This window comes from Microplitis mediator, chromosome 5 (genome assembly GCF_029852145.1).
Source record: "Microplitis mediator isolate UGA2020A chromosome 5, iyMicMedi2.1, whole genome shotgun sequence".
NCBI lineage: Eukaryota > Metazoa > Arthropoda > Insecta > Hymenoptera > Braconidae > Microplitis > Microplitis mediator.
In genome coordinates this window covers 12,535,395-12,553,627 of record NC_079973.1, presented here as the reverse complement: position 1 = coordinate 12,553,627, position 18,233 = coordinate 12,535,395, and the positions used below count along the sequence as shown (strand labels likewise).

The 18,233-nt window shown below is 32.0% G+C and overlaps 1 protein-coding gene across 3 annotated transcripts in view; it reads left to right on the top strand.

Moving 5' to 3' along the window:
* Positions 1-18,233, top strand: part of LOC130668130 (uncharacterized) — a 93,239-nt gene that overhangs the window by 29,455 nt on the left and 45,551 nt on the right. For 2 of the 3 annotated variants that reach the window (XM_057470243.1, XM_057470241.1), the window contains exons 3-4: positions 2,988-4,045; positions 7,507-7,650. In XM_057470243.1, the coding sequence (XP_057326226.1) occupies positions 3,124-4,045; positions 7,507-7,650 (1,066 nt within the window). In that variant the 5' untranslated portion in view covers positions 2,988-3,123. Of the gene's footprint in view, positions 1-2,642; positions 4,046-7,506; positions 7,651-18,233 lie in introns of those variants that run through there. The other variant, XM_057470242.1, reaches the window with a different exon arrangement.

Sequence of the window (18,233 nt, the reverse complement as noted above, 5' to 3'; positions counted from 1 at the left end):
AAATTCTTCCCGTGTAGGATTACTTAATTTGAGTCCGTTAGGGTATAAAAGAAATTAGGCCGATTAATTCTTTTTCCAAAAATTATCGTGTTTTCAAATTTGATAACCTGAAAATGATAGAAGTTTTTTCCATATCCATTCAATTCTTCCAAAATTAATGGAATAATATTTCTCTTTCACACTGGAGTAGACAAACGGAACTGTCCTTGCGGTGCTTGAAAAAAAAAACGATAGATTCTCATAGCTGTATGTCTCAGACCTATACTCGACTACAACACTTTTTTGTAGAACTTATTCATTCTCATAAAACCTTTATAAAAATTTATGAGAATTTATGGGATTCTATGAGATTTTTTAAATAAGGTGTTGCTTTTATAGAGGAGATGAAGACTTTCTCCACATTTTTCTCGTAAGCGAACGGAAACTTAATAAATTAGACTGAGTATCATTAGATTATAAGTACATTGAATCTTTTTATGTATCTTGGAAAAAATCGTTTGTAAAACCCTCCTAATTATAATGTCAAAATCGTTCCTTATAGTAGATTTTTTGTTTTGTTTTAGTTTACAATTAACAATTTATAAAGAATATAACGCAAAGTAGAATAACTAGAAACTTTGATAGAATCATTTTTAATGCGCACTCAACGTATTTCCACACTTATTAATTTTAAAGGTTGAAATTTCTCTAAATATAAGCACTATTTTTTATGTTATTCATGCTCTCGTAATGATTTTTATGATTATATACTTCATGTATAATTAGAATTATTGAAGTATATTTACATAAAGTTTTGAATAAATATAATTATTTATTAGTTGTACCCCGAGTAAAAAAGATTCTATATATAATTATACACGGTAATGAATAATTCAAATATAATTGATATAAAAAAATGGGCCAATGTAACTATATAGAGTTATATATAGTTATGAATAAATTAAAAATACCAACAAAGCATTAAAATTATGTTGAGAAAAATGGCGTTATTATTAGTTTTGTTTAACTTTTCAATTGAATCGTTTATTTGAGAAACCCCATAAGTCATGGATTTAACAAAATTGAATTTTTAGCATTTTTGGGTTCTTTGGATATCCCTCCATAAAAATCAATCAAAATATGCATCAAATCAGCGTTTAAAAAAAAATTAACCAGGTGACAGCAATTTCATATAATTGAGAAACCCCATAAGTCAATGACTCAAATAATCATATGCAGTTTTAGTTTTACAGAAATAATTTTTTTTTTCTATTTAAAATTCGCGCTTTTTTGGGAAATTAATTTCAAATGTTGTTTTATTGTTGACTGTTATATGACTAATTAAAATGTTTAAATTTATTATAATTTTTTGTAATTTCTGAGTTTCAGAGTTCAAATACATATTCAACACTTCATTTTATCAGTGTAATAAATGATTTGAGTGGAAACATTTAAAAAAACAATGATTTTATAACTTTTTTTTTCCGTTTGGTTGAGAAACCCCATAAGTCAATCAACTTTAAATAATTTTTAACTTCCCGCTAAGAAAATTGTAAATTTTGAAAAATTCGGGAAGTTATTAGTTTCACCCCGATTTTCGGAAATCGAGTTTTAATCAGATAACGACGTTTTGAGGTCCTAGGAAGCTATTCTGACTATTTTCAGAATGATGTCCGAGTGTGTGTATGTATGTGTGTGACCGGTCTATAACTTTTTAACTTATGATTCGATTTGGATGGTTAAGGCGGCAATCGAAAGAGCTCGTTGGCCATCAACTTTCCTGGAAATTTTAGATCATTTCATCAAGTAGACTCGAAAACATTGGCGAATTACGAAAAAAAAAAATATTTTTTTTAATTTTTTAGTGATTTCTTAGAATCGACTTCAACGATCGACTTCAAAATCTTATCAGCTCTAGAATTTGATGAAACGCGTCGATTGCCGCCTTAGCCATCTCAATCGGTTAATGCGTTCGAGAGATATCGCGGGAGAAAGAAATGGTGAAAAATGTTTTTTTCGAAACGACTGACCCGATCGATTCCAAATTTTTACCAGCTCTAGAATTCAATAAAACGCTCCGATTGCCACCTCAAACGTCAAAATCGGTTGATTAGTTCAAAAGTTATTGGCGTTGAAAAGTCAAAAAAATAACATTTTATGTTGTTTTTTCCGGATAAATCATAATGAAATCATATTGACACTAATATTTTCGAGCTCCTTGAGCTTGAAAACAGCGGGAAGTTTTGGGGCTCGTCCGCAGGGCCAACCGACGCCCAGATTTTTTCAAGTAGTTTCAGTTAAGAAATTAAATTTTTCATGTTGGAATCTTTTTCAGAGACGCTAACATTATTATATTCGATTATTTATTTATTATTTGAATGTCAAGCTTTTCCAAAAAAATGTTTTTTGTGTTTCCTAAAACATTTTGTTTTCTTGACTTATGGGGTTTGTCAAATAAACGATTCAATTAATAACTTTATTGTTTATTTTTAGTTTAATTTTGATTGTTCAAAAGTTCTTATAATATTCTGTCTATTTTCTTAGATGTCGCTTTTTCTTACTATTATTTTGCAACAAAAAATCCAAAACTAATTGAAAAACAAATTAGGCCAATTTATTATATTTTTCAAGAGTTATCGTGATTACGAAGATTTGACAGCATAATTGACAGCGCTGGTTTCTTAGACTGAACTAATTTATCTAACTAATTTAAAGTCAACAGAACAATGAATCGACTTAACACCGGGTCAAAATTACTCCTTAACAAATTGTCGTTGTACTCATATAAATTTTAATCCATTCACCGCAATCACAAGTGTGTAAAGATGATTTTATACGAGTGAATTAGTCGAAAAAAATAATTTCGATTGTAAGGCATACACAGCGGGTTCGCGCTTGAAATGTGCGAAAATAGGCGTTGAATAATCCCTTTACAGCGGCGTTGATTTATAGTGAATGTATATTGATTAAAAAGTACTTTTAAAATTTATTTAAAAACATCAAAACAGTGTCATGTGTTTACGATCTCTACGCATTGGCGCAATATAAACTAATTAAATATAAATGCTATTGAAAAACAAAGTGGATAATTAAATACAAAATAAAATATACTGTGAAGTTTTAAAAATATTTAAAACTTCGAAAATGGCAATGAACAGTCCGGGTTCGTATACCAATCTAAAGTCACCCAAGAGTCCACGGCAACTTCCTCAATTACCTCAGCCAATTTCATCGAGTTCTGGACAACGAAGTCCTAAGCTTCCACTTCAAAATTCAAGCTGTAAATCACCGAGTACACCACGTGTATTTGAATTTCCACCAGAATATTATCCAGAAACTCCGAATGCAAATTTTGATTTTGATGATTTTGGAAAAGTAAATTCTGTTATATCGAGTTCACATAGTAGTCATTTACCGGAAAGTGGTTCATGCAGCAATTTCAATAGAAGTTCAAGTTTTTATAGTCAAAATTCATCTGTAATAAAAAGTCCACGCAGCTTAGAATCGGGTACATCACCGGTATTTCAGTTTTGCAATCCGAAAAAGAGTTTTGGTAAAACTTTGAGTTATCCACCAAAAAGTCCAGTGTCACCAAGTTCAATTGGTTCAATAATGCGAAGTAGATCACCATCGTGTGGCTCATCACAAAATTTTAATCAAAACAATAAAAATTCAGTGGAATACAATCGTCGGAATTCATGTTTAAATCTACGTCCTGTTAATTCACCAAAAACAATCGTTACCTCATCGTCACGTAGTCCAAGTCCTCGTGCTGCAGAAACAGATTGTGATAAATTTTACAAAGGAACAGAAAATACGGTATCAAAGAAACAGGATAACGACAGTCCAAAAAATATAAAAAAAAGACTAGGTAGCTTTCAACTTAACAAGAGTTATGGTTGTTTAAATGAGGTCACAGAAAATATGTCAATGAGATCTAGTGTAAAAAATATTTCACGTCGTTCTACTAGTGATCTTACAGACGCTGCAGCAGTTGACGAAAATGAAACTGAAACTACTATACTATCAAGTCCCAGACGAAGAGGATCAATGAAAGGAGGCTTAGGTAAAATATATATTTTTTAATTACTTTTAGTTAGTTGATTAATTGCTTCGATTTTTTGTTTATACAGCAGCAAAAAAATTATTATTAATAACTACTATTTCAGTGGCTGTTATTTAAATAATTTTTTTTATCTATAGTAGACTTTGATATTGATTTTTATGTATATTTTTTTTCATTAAAAAAATTATTATAAAGGGCCGGTTGTAGGAAATAAAAAGAAATATTCATCCTATGATCCATTGTGTGATATTTTCAATGTCTTTTTTTTAACATTTCTACAATTCATAAAAAGTTCAGAAAAAATTAACTTTCATATAAACTGGAAACATTTATCTTTAAAATTTCTTATACACAATACAAATAATGCGTTGATCTAAATACTCATACACTGTAAAAAAAAACCCGCATGAAAAAATTTTACAAGTGAAAAAATATACTTTAAAATATATGAATATTATAATGTAATATGTTGCACAATATATAAAATAATATTTATGTTTTCGCGGTATTAATATATGATAATATATTGAAAAAAAATATATTGCTACAATATATTAATTATATATTTATCAATATAATTTTTTTTATGTATATTTAACATATATATTAGACTGGGCCAAAAAAATTGACTATTTCTTCTTTTCTTAGCTATATCGAAAATATTATTCAGAACAACAAAAAAAAAAATTTCATGAAAGTTTGAGCCCGTAATATTAATTTTAAGAGGCCTATCATTCCTATTTTTAATTTTAATTCATAAGTTGATGTTTTACGTCAGAACTGCTAAAACATTGGAATAAAAAAAATTCGTTTTCACTCATTTTTATGTAAAATTGAATTCTCTACAAAAAAAGTCTGATTGGAAATTTTCGTCAGACAAGCCGTTTTCAATTAATTAAGTTCAATAAATTGATATATTTTTTCGATTTAACATTTTTACTTTCGAGTTTTGTAACTGACGAACCAATAAATATCTAAGAAAAACCATGACAGATTTTTGAAGGAAATTCAATGCTCTACAAAAAAGGTCTTGTAACATATTTTGCTAAATTCACTCCTTCGAAAGTTATTCAGGTTATTGAAATCATTTTGACTCAACTTCAACCTTAAATAACTTTCGAAGGAGTGAATTTAGCAAAAAATGTAAAGAAATCTTTTTTGTAGAACATTAAATTTCCTTCAAAAATCTGTCATGGTTTTTCTTAGATGTTTTTAATTCGTCAGTTACAAAATTCAAAAGTAAAAATATTAAATCGAAAAAATATATCAATTTATTAAGCTTAATTAATATAAAATTTCAATGTTTTAGCAGTTCTGACGTAAAACATCAAATTATGAATTAAAATTAAAAATAGCGATGATAGACCTCTTAAAATTAATGTTAAGAGCTCAAACTTTCATGAAATTTTTTTTTGTCGTTCTGAATAATATTCTCGATATAGCGAAGAAAAAAAAATAGTCAATTTTTTTGGCACAGTCTAATATATCTCTTGGTATATTTTATTATATATTGATATATTGTATTGAAAGTAGTATATTTATTAATATACAATATTATGATGTATATTTTTTATATAAGTTTTCCAGTATATTGCAAAATATATGGTATTATACATATTTTTCGTTCTATGGTATGTTACATATTAAAAACCATGCATTTTAGTTTGTAATTTTCATTTCTATGCTATCGGGCAGCTTCTCAAAAAATATAGGTATATAAAGACTATAATTTTCAATATATCGAGGAAAATATAATTTTCAATATATTGGAAAAATATAACTTCAATATACCGCAAACCATAGATTTAAACATATAAGTTTTTCCATGTATGATCAATTATATACAGACAATATATCACTAATTATATGAGTCAAAATATATATAAATTTTATTATATTATACTTCATAAATTACATATATACCATCCATATATGACAAAAAAATATTCAGCATTATATGAGACAATATATATAGAGAAATATAAAACATTATATAAAAAGAAATATATTATTAAAAATATATAATCCAATATATGTAAAAAACATTTATTCATAAATATATATATTTTTGCTGCCATATATTTATCACATATTCACTAGGGTGTTTAAAAAAATCGACTTTCGTTATTTCTTCAAATGGCCAGCAAATTCTTTCAGAGAATGCCAAAATAAGGACCTCGTCAAAGTAAGAGTTCTTAATTTGAAGATTTACAGGTCGCGGATCGTAATTTTCTATTTCCCATTTAAATAACATGGGAAAAAAAATTTTAATGTTAAGTTCTCAGAATAGATTAGAAGACTATTATTTTTACGAGCTTGGCATTAAAATGAAAATAACTAGAAAACAATGAGAAATTTAAAAAAACTTCATTAAAATAATTTGTAGGGAATAAAATTGTCTATAAAAAAGATCTCATAATATTTTTTGATAAGTCTGATAGTTTTGCTGGAAAAGTAAAAAGATCTGGAAAGTTATTATAAATTCGACTTCCAGCTCCAATAACTTTTGAATGGATGGATTTATCAAAAAATGATAAGAGATCTTTTTTGTAGAGCGTTAAATTCTCTATGGACTGATTTACATGAGGTGCGAATGCCGAGCTAGAAATATAAAAAAAATAAAAAATTTTTTTTCCCATGTTATTTAAATGGGAAATTTAAAAAACCCTAATATTCACCATATATATTTTTATATATTTTTAACAATATAAAACTTTTCCATGCGGGTAAACAGTGTTAAGATCAATCAACACCGGCATAGCGTGGGCTTACACTGTTTTATTTTACAGTGTAAAGTTATGACAATAATAATTGTATTTAAATGTGAAATCTAAAAATAATACAAAAATTAGACTAATGGCTTTATAACAAATAATATCTAAGTAGTTATTAATTTTTTTTTAAGATGTAGATGTTACTTTGTTCAACACACTTACACATACATATCTTGCTCACATTGTATGTTTAATGTGTAGACATAAAAGTGTCTAATTGACTTGATGTCATAGTTCCATATATTGAAAGATTTTTTTGAATTACTTCGTTTAGCTGAAAGGCAGCCGACGGGCAAGATTTAAATCACCGATAAAAAAAATTGAAGTTCAATAATGGTTTATGTCATCGTTAAATTCGAGTGTAGTTTTTTTTATTTCGCTCAATATTTTAAAATTTTTTATCACCGTATGACTTGTTGGGTTTATTTCGATAAATTTATTGAAAGAAAAAAAAAAAAAACTTTCTTGCACACATAAATTTAGAATAGATAAATATCAAATATATTTATTAAAGCTTATCATTACGAATAGTACATGTGCAATTGAATGGTTCAATTAATGCTATTTACTTACGTGGGTTATATCAACCACAAAGCTCCTTTTGATCCCAAATAGTAGCATTTCAGCTGTACTGATTAAATATAAACTAATCAATACCTATGTAATGTTTGTTTATATACATTACAGCTTATCTAGCATCAAGACGAGGTTCTCGAGATAGTCAAGCTTCAAATATCTCAAATATCAGCAATGAAGATATTGGACCTCTAAATTTTAGCGCTCATCCACGAGGTCGACAGAGGAGAACTTCAAATTTTCTTGAGTTGCCAGGTAAATTAAATTAAATTTCATACACGGTAAGAAATATTTTGCGTGTATCGCTATGCCAGTACACGGAAAAAAATAAATAGTAAATGCAACATGATGCAGTCTTGGTAAATAAACATGATGAAATCATGTTGCATCCACATAATTTGTCATGTTTCGGCTACATGACAATCGTGTTGCAGTAGCATGAGAAAAAACATGTGGCAGCAACATGATTTTAATGTAGCCTTAATAGCATAAAATTAAGCTGCAACAACTAAATATTTATGCTTCAGAAAAATTATTTATTATCAAGCAACTAGATTTTTATGATTTATAATATTGCAGATGAAAATAAGAGTAAAACATCGAATTATACAAATTGTGAACGATATCTTTGTTTATTCAAATTATATACAATTTTTAAGGCCAATAACTTTGGTTTGTGATAAAAGTAATTAAATTATTATTTTCATACCGAACTCTACTACCATTTAAATATAGTGGAAACCTTAACATGCAAACATGCAAATAACCTCAATAAGACAATTTATAGATAAATTGAGAAAAATATAGATAGCCCGAACTGGTTTGGAAACTCTAATTTTCATCTGCAATATTATAAATTATAAAAATCTAGTTGCTTGATAATAAATAATTTTTCTGAAGCATAAATATTTAGTTGTTGCAGCTTAATTTTATGCTATGAAGGCTACATGAAAATCATGTTGCTGCCATATGATTTTCTCATGCTACCGCAACATGATTATCATGTAGCCAAAATATGACAAATCATGTGGATGCAACATGATTTTATCATGTTTATTTACCAAGACTGCATCATGTTTCATTTACTATTTATTTTTTTCCGTGTATGGGCGTGAACGCTGTACTGTATGGTATCGAAGATTTTTATAGGTTATAAAATTGTATGCATAGATGATTCAACCATTGCGGGAATAGTAACATTGGCAATAGTTGTCGCGGACGCCGCAATGTCAGTATGGCCGTCAGGCCCATACTGCGTTGCCTTATCCTCATTGCTTCTGGCCGATAAACCTAGTCTAACGACATCTATATAGTTTTGGTGGTAATACGATAGTATACATTGATTGACATGCCAGAAATTATGGCGGGAAAAACTAGAAGCCTTGTGCCCTCGGCATTGTAGTATGGGTCTCAGGGCCATGCTGTTTCGCCATGCCTGCTATGCATACGTGTGAGCAATACAATAGCTCCAGTACTATACAGTACAGTAAATAACGCCATACTTCTGGGACTCGTTACAATACTGCCTTGGAATATTGCACATACTATTTTAGTCTCTGTCTTGAGACTAGACCAGCATGGTGTTGAACGCCCTACATTTCTTACCGTGTACAAAATAAATATAAAGTTAATTTATTTATTTTTCACTGTACAGATAACTTATCATTACTTTGATAATTACTTTTTCTATAGAGTACCTTAAGAAAAGAAAGACCCCAGAATTATTTTCAGGTAGATTTCGTATGGAAGTATAAACTTTTAATAGGCATTTCAACATTAATGGTAGCTTTTCTTTTTTTTTTGTTGTGTACACAAATATGTGTATATACTTAAGGCGAAGTTAAATTTCGATTCAGGTCTCACTAATTTTTTATTCGGTATATGGGGCGAATAAAACATACTCTGAAGTAAAATTGTATTGCTTTATTTTTGCATTCTCAAGTACTTCAAACGCTTGGACTAACAGAATCGGCGCAGGAGCAGGAAAATTTTTTGTTATACTTTTCTTTTGCCATCATTGTGTACTTTTTTTATTTCCATTCGGTAACAAAGTCCAAACTTCTATAAATTTTAATTACTCGGTAACATCAAGAGTATGCGAAATATGCGTTGTGTACTATTTATCAAGTATATTTTTTATTATCATTTTCATTTGAAAATGTTTAAATATACACTATAACTATTTTCATAAAACGCTAATAAAATTTAGATATGTTTTAAGAAATTGTTAATGAATATTCATTTCGTTAACATCATGTACATAAAAAAAAGAACAAACGGACGTACATACACGGAAAGAAATGTCAAGTAAATATGCCTATGCAGCATAGTAATTATTACATTACTCTATAGTTTGTGTCACGCCGCTTTTTTGTGACTGCTTATACAAACTATAGAGTAATGTAATAATTACTATGCTGCATAGGCATATTTCCTTGATATTTCTCTCCGTGTACACACATACATATACTTGGATATCATCTTGAAATTGGTCAGAATAACTCCCTAGAACGTCGAAACGCCAAGATCTGTAAGAAATTCGATTTTCTAAAATCGGACCGAAACCAATAACTTCCTTTGGTGCGCCGACTTCTAAGCTCGTTTTAATTTTCTTTTCACTGGTTTTTTGGATTTTAGACACCTACCTTTAAGGGCCCCATAGGTCACCCCAAACTATTCCCCTCCTCTCTAGCCTTTTCGTTCCCAGTGGCAGATAGTCGTCACTTCCTGTCCACCGGAAGTGCTCCTCGGAAAAATACCCGTACCTAGGGTCACGGAATGGAATGGTCCCTCCCGGGGGTTATTTTACCGTTGGTAGGTTGATCGCGGTCAATTCCCAGCCGTCGGTGATTCCTGTCCAGTAGGCTGGTGGGCGATCTGCTGGTGCCTCGGCGATAGAATCCAATGGACCCTCTTTGGGACTTCCTGGAGCTGGGATATTCTGAGCCTCAAGTATCGGTACAACCGCCTCGTTAATACGATCGACAACACGTGGAACTACGAATACTATACGTGTACCTAGCAGCACTTCTTCGGACGCGACTTGCGGACCGTCGGATATACCGCTTGCTTGGGGGTCAAGACCTCGACACCGGGTTAAGATGACCCTGTAATTGCCAGAATTGTAGTCGGTGATCTGTCTTACAACCACGCCTCTTGAGGTTAGCAAAATTTTTTTTTATTTACCTGATTGTAGAGAAGATTAAGGGTCTATTAGAAATTCATTATTTCAATAAGAAATGAAGTCTGTGAATTCAATGTGATTTCCATAAAATATGACTTCAAGAAAACGAAATTCTTTAAAGAACATACGCTGTCGGAGTCTTAACAAAAGAATTTGTACATAAATGAATATATATTATATATAATATGTATTCTCTTTTATCGTATATGTAATACTAATCTTTTATTCAGCATGCACTGTCATGCTTTTTTACTCTTTTTGTTACTGTAAAACAAAAATTATTTCGTGTACTAGCATATTGATAAACTAATATAGTTAACTAATTAACTAAATAGAGAAATTAACTCTATAATTAATAAGCAATTGGTGTATCAAGTGGTGAATACCACAGTTAAATCTTTTAATAAACTTATCGGTACAGATCTCAGCATAGAACTTCAATACCTACACTCCAGTCGGGACTTCATCTTTGATAAATTTTGTTAATCATGCGGAGATTTTTGTCGAGCCTTTTCCTTCATTGTATTCAAGCCAAACATAACAGTGTCCTTGAATAAAATTCACACATATACATTAATAAGAAAGAAAAAAATTATGCCTAGAGAGGAATTTCTCTATCTAAATAAGAATTTCTTGGCTCAAGAAATTCGTTAAAATTAATCATTTCATTTATTAATTTTTTGATAGGAAAACGGCAATATTTATTTTTATGATCAGAGGTAAACAATAGAATAGCTTCATTTCAACTAAAGAAAAGTTATTTCAATCAATTAAATGATCTTGAGGCAAGAATATATACTTTTAATCATTATCGAAAATATATGTTTTTACATCGAAAAATCTTTTTGAACGGAAGTACTATTTTTTTTCACGGTAAAACAATTAAGAAATTTCAAGTATTGAAATATTTTTTGAACAGAATAGAACTTACTCAACTTACTATCATTTTTTCTAACGTTAAAATAGCCTTCATGTTGAAAGCAGCTGCCGTTGTAGTAGTTGATGTTATAGATGCTTTTGTTTCGAGTTTTTTTCTGATGTCTAGCAACATTCTTTCGTTTGATATCTAAATCATATTCACTTTGTTTGTCCGCTTTGTCGTCATCTGTTAATTTACAAAATCTAGCACACCAACACTGGTCTTTGCGTGGTTGATGGAAACCGATTTTTAGTTCTTCTCATTGTTTGTAATATGTTGTGTTTGGTACCTGGTGAGATCCATTTTTGATGGCATAAGATATACAAGTTATAAACTGATCGTTTTGTATTAAAACCTTCCAAATATATTTTTAAATAATCTCTTCGGCACGAGTGTGCCGGTACCTTCGGTAACAAAGATAGATGGTAACGAATATTTTGAATATCATTCTGTGACAATTTATTTGGTGGCTGATCTTGGCCTCGATGATCAGTCGACAAAAATCCGGTCACACTACACTTTCCTTTCGATAACGTAACTCAAACCTTTTTTCGGAAATGTTTAAAGTTTTCAAAATAAAACGTTTGCATACTGTTACGTATTCATTATTGACTTTTAATCTATACGTTATTTTGTTCCTGCAAAGAATTAAATTAAATTAATAATATATATGAGTAAGAGTGGTGCTGCTATTGTAATTGAACTAGGATTTTATACTTTAATTTAGTATTACATAGCTACTGTAGGTTGCTGATAAATAATTAATGCCTTATAATTATTAACTAACAACCTAAATTTATTTTCTGGCGTCTAGAGTTATTGTTTTCATTAATTTCTACAATTAGCAATTTGCCAATTAGCTTACGTCGTGGATTAATGTCACCTAACTTTCAAAATTCGCTCAACATCATTTCTCGTTTATTTTCATTTACACTGAATTTGCAGTTCATCCTACACTGGCATAAAGATGGCATTTTTTAAGAGGGCTGTATAGTTCTTTTTACTTCAGTATATTCGAGTCCATAACTGCAATTAGCTTTATGCTTATTTCTCACCCACTCATGAGGTTGTTTTTCTTTCGACGAGTACGTCTTTGAGGTTCAATATTCTCATCTTCAATAGCAGATGCTAGATGATTTTCTTGAGGATCGGCGTTAGATTCTTTAGAATTACTTGCGGTAATGTCATCAATATCATATTGATTTCGTTAATTTAATTGAGTAGTAATATTGGAAGCATTATCTGGTATCTGAACGAGTGTAAGAAGCCAGCTAACGGCCTGAATCTCATAATCATCTTCGGTGTCTGAGATAATATCGTTTCTTTGATTATTCAGTTGCTGAGAGGAGGATGAGGATATCTCATTCGAAATATGTAAACTGGCATCACCAATTTACTCATCACATTCTTTCAGACTTAACCCATATGTATGTAGAAAGTTCTCGAAGAGTCTCGGCTGTTCCTTTCAGTTTTTTGTATAAACCGAGGACCCGAAATCCCAGGCAAAAATAGTCAGTCGTCTCTGACCTTTTATACCAAGCACATCGAGTATCTCTGATCCTGTTCAACTATTCTTTACCTAATACAGTGAAATCAGCGATAGTTCAGTTTTAATTAATATTTAGTTTTACAACATTTTATCAGTACTTATCTACGGCAAAAAGCTATCTCCGCAATAGCAATCACGTCGGGCGTTATCAACCGCCTTTGCGCAATACTTCTGCTCAGCTATCAAATGGTGTCTACCACGACAACAGCCCAGCATGACTCCTGATCATCCAGTTGCTGTCGATAACACAGCGACAATACTTGTGTAATCTTTCTCTATCTTCAAGCAATAATCAAGAATCAAGTACACTGTACCCTGAGCAAGAAACAGTTCTCGATCATCAGCAAACTGCATCGCGCAATTCCGCTCTAGTATAATCATGGTATCCAGTTCGGCTTGTCTCAGGCTACTAGCTCCTGATCATAAGACTCAGGTCTGAGTAAATCATAACCTGGGTTACCGGTATCTATACAGATTTGATTACTAGTCTCTCTTGCATCTTGTTAACACTCTGACACTCTAACTGGGTCGCGCTAAAATGATTGACCTTTAACTGTTCTCACAAGGCCTTCCTAGCATGATCCCTGGTTCTCTGCGACCGGGATACTGCCTTGTGATTCGTCAGTGGTTATAGCGAACCATATCTACTCTGAAGAATCCTTTCGGGTATTCTCTCCTTACTAACCGCATCATAATGGCTGACCTACCTCCAGTTTTCACCAAGACCTTACCCAGAACGGTCCCTGGTTCTCCGCGACCGGGACATCGCCTTGGTGACCCGTCAGTGGTTATGGTGGATCGGCTAGATGAGAAGTTTCTAGAGATCCCTACTGCATTCTCGTCTGGCTAATCCACATCTGACCTCTCGCAGTTCGTCACAAGGTCATCCTAAGTCTGGTCCCGGTTAGCCTGCGACCGGGGCCCCACCTTGTGATTCGTCAGATGCCCTAGCAGGCAACAGCGCTTCCAACTTCTGATCGATCGCGCTGTGGTGACTGACCTTACGAGGCCTTGCTGGTATGATCCCTGGTTCTCGGCGACCGGGATCCACCTCGTGACCCGCCGGTTGTTACAGTGCATTTACCTCACATTGCTCTCGTCACTGTGGTGATCTTTCCTATTGATCATGCCTGAAAAGATTGCTTCTACTGTGCTGTCTGGCTATTTCGTAGTTGACCTGCTTTTCCAGTCTGTCGCAAGGCCCTTCTGGGCTGATCTTACGCATCATGCAACCAGGATAGTGTCTTGTGACTCGTCAACTATCATAGCAAATCACTCTTACCTCTCATTGCAAGTAATCAAAACCCTGAAACTAACTTATCTCTTTGTTCTAATCAATATACCGAGGTCGGCATCCAAACGAGCAATGTGAGTCTTCAGCCTAAGACTCAAGATCCTGAGCCATTTCCATGACCGTCTGATCACGCCAGCAGTTGCTTGGCCCTGCCAAGCTAGAATCAACAACGTACTTCAGCTACCTACTGTGTCTCATTTGACATAGCGAGATCCTCAACCACAAGAATATTTCGCCTGGCACGGCGAAACCATCACCAACCAGAGCTTGAGTTAAATCTTTAAAATTTATAATATGATTTTATAGTAAGGTTAAATTATATTTCTGCCCAAGAATATAAATAATCGTCAATCATGACATCCCGGGCTTCTGATTTCTTCAGTTATTCATTGGTATCTTTATCAACATACTATCTATTCTTATACGATCATGTATATGCGGGTTAGCACAGTGGATAATAGCAGTAATGACAGAATCGAAGGGATGTGGGTTCAAATTCAGTAGTCATCGGGTGTTTTTCATCAATAAAAAACTTTAATGATCCGCCCAAGTGATATACTCAATCCATTAGAGTATGTACAGGATAGAATTGGAATTTTTTAATTTTACCATCGCAATTTAATATTTTTCCAATTATTTTATAAAATTCGTTGAAACTATTATACATTTAGTAGGTTCACCGTACAAACAGAGTAAAACGAATATCGATCGCTACCTGAAATAGTAAGTAACCGCGGTCAATTGTCAATGAAAGTATGGTAGATTACCAGTAGAATATGGCTGATTGCTGATAGAAATATGGTTGATTACTAGTAAAAAACATGGTAGATTGACAATTAATGTAACGGGACCGAAGTCCACTTCCATTCTACGGAAGGCCGTTTTCGCGCCATTTTGGGCAACACACATTGCGGGGTCTCCCCCCACCCAAGAAGACATTCTTAGCGGAAAAATATAATTGATTGACGACTAAGGTGGACGTTCACTAGAGGTATAATAAAAAATCCTCATTGCGCGTGATATCTAACCACAGCCACCATGAGTCCATACCTCTCTTGGACCAAGCACTACTACCATCTCAGGAAATAAAGAGACTCTGGTTGAAGTGAACTTGGAAAAGCCCCCCGTGGTATCAGTTATAAAATTTCCCTAAAATGCGTTTGCTTGACTTGTCACTATTCAGTTTTGAACAAGCTATTATCCCCTTGTTCAGTCCCTAATGAATTTTCTTCTTTCCGAGCTTTTAGACGCTCTGATTATTGAAGACAAATCTAAGTTTAGAGTAACTCGGAGATGGAAGATTGACACTAGAAATACGGTCGATTTTTAAGCGATCCATCATTTCTCTTAAATCGGAATCCAGCCTCTAGCGCTAAAAATTATTAGAAATGTTACATCTAGAAATTTCTCAGTATTATTAAATTATTTGTGTTGTTCATAATGTCCAAGTTCAGCCTCATATGAGTGTCGATAGATTTTCTGTGAGCTCTGGTCGTCGATTATTATGTTAATTATTAATTTATTAATTTTCAAGATTTAAAACATGTTCGTTGCGATCGCTGCCGATATTCTCCATATTATTAATAAATGAATAGATAGATGAGGTTGAAGGATGGCTGAGCAGCTGATGGCAGCACCCGATATTCAGGATAGTTATTTTGGGCGGTTCGTAGCATTGCCTAAAATTACAGAGAGCGCACAGGTAAAATATTGGTAGAAAACCCAAATTACTGTGAAGCCCTCAGGGTTATAGGACAGAGTGGAACGGCTAGTAAGTGCTCGCCCCTGGGTAGTAATAGGGTTATAAATAGGTCATAGTGTAGCTGAAAATAATGGGATGCCAGTTGGCGAAAGTTTAATACTGTACACTTGATTAATTTATTAATTGTTATTATGATCACTAAACGCATACATATCGACTTTATTCAGCTTTAAAATTATTGATCACTGCCCGAGTTGAAATATTAGACGTAAACTGAACGTTTTGGACATTAAAAACTCAATTTGACAGCTTTCAACTTATTCAAAACGTAGATTGAAGTATCATAAATCGAAAACGTAACTAAAACCTATTTAGACTTACAATAAGAAAACATGAGCATACCAAAAAATTTTTTTTATCGATTTCGTACTCCTGGATTATAATCACGTCAATTCCCTAAAATTTTGTTGTCCGCCTTTCTGGCTCTTAAATAAAAAATTCGTATTTTAAAAAAAAATTTTTTTCAGTTTCATACTTCTATCTTTAAGACTATTATATTTTTTCACATATTATGATATCAAGGTTATGAAAATTGTGATTACAAATATTGAAATAAATTAATTAATGTTATCATTAAACTAAAATTATAACTCATGAAATTACCAATTTTTTATGAACCAAAATACAAAACAATCGTTCAATTTACTTTCAAAACGTTAAAAACGTTCACTTTACGTTTAAAACGTTAAGAACGTTCAATTTACGTTTGAAACGTTAAGAACGTTCAACTTACGTCTAATATTTCGACGCGGGTGAGTTGAGTTGAATTTATTAAGTTTATAATAAATTACACTGAGTTGAATTAATTTGTGAACACAAGGTAGCATGATGACAAAAACTACTGAGCGAGAATTTACTTTTATATCAATAATTGATCATAATAATAACTATTAATATTAAAATAATGTTATACACCTTTAATAGTCTTCTGAGGAATAATTTACTGAAAAGATATAAGAAGTTCACTTTTGCACTCACACATTCACACACCTCTAAAAACGTCAGAATAACTATAGGAACTCAAAACGTCGTCATCTCACGGTAACTTGATTTTCTAATGTCAGGGTAAAAACAATAACTTTCCGAATTTTTCGAAAATCTTCGACTTTCTTTGCAGGTAGTAAATAAAAGAGGAAGAGGGAGGACATCAATAATAATCATAGTAAAAATAAATGACGTAAAAAAAGATGAAGAGTGTATAAAATTTTTCTCTTTTATATCAATGCATATTGTAAATAAAGAAAAAGAAGATTGGAATCTTACAAATGAACTGTGCAGTCATACGAATATTTATTGCTATAGATCATGTTGTCATAAAAGGGAACGTATAAAACTGATCAAGCTAACATATATATGTATATATATATATCCTAGCTGGTACTCGCCTGCTTCGCTGGGCATTTTGTAATTTTAGATGACTGTATATTTTTTTTTATTATTGATATTAATATTCGAGCGTTTACCAGTTGAACATTCCTAAATGTTCTTAGTCTTTCACATATTTTTATATAACATATAGTTGCAGCTGATGATAACGTAATATTGAGTCAAATTTTAATATGCCAAAACCAAAAACCTGAAAATTTTCATTTTTTACGCCCCCACGAATCCCAATAAATATTAACTTTCTGAGAAATTTACGCCATTCATTTTCTCTTCTCGAAGCAAATATTTTGTTTAAAATTTCGAGTTTACAGGTCTCTTGGTTTATAAACAAAGGAATTTCGATTCAAAACATTCTCTCCAACGTTTCTCAGAGTAAATTTCCGAAAAAAAAACTCATCGATATTCTGGTATCCTGAGTAATATTCATTTGAAATTTCACGTTTGTAAGTCTTTTAGCCGAAAAACCGTAAATTTTTTTATTAATCACGCCCCTGCAACCTCCGCCCCCCTCCCCCGTATAGTAGGTAATTTTGATTTCAAATTTTAAGTCTGTAGCTCACTTATTGTCCGAAAAACGTGAAAATTTTCATTTCTTACGTTCTCGCAAAGCCCCATCAGTGTCGATTTAAGAAAATGAAACTTACACCGTCGATTTTCTTAGTTCATCAGTAATTTTTATCTTGCTATGGCACGGTTGCTACGTCTGGTAGTAGCCAAGCAGAGAAGCGCGTTTGGTAAATGACA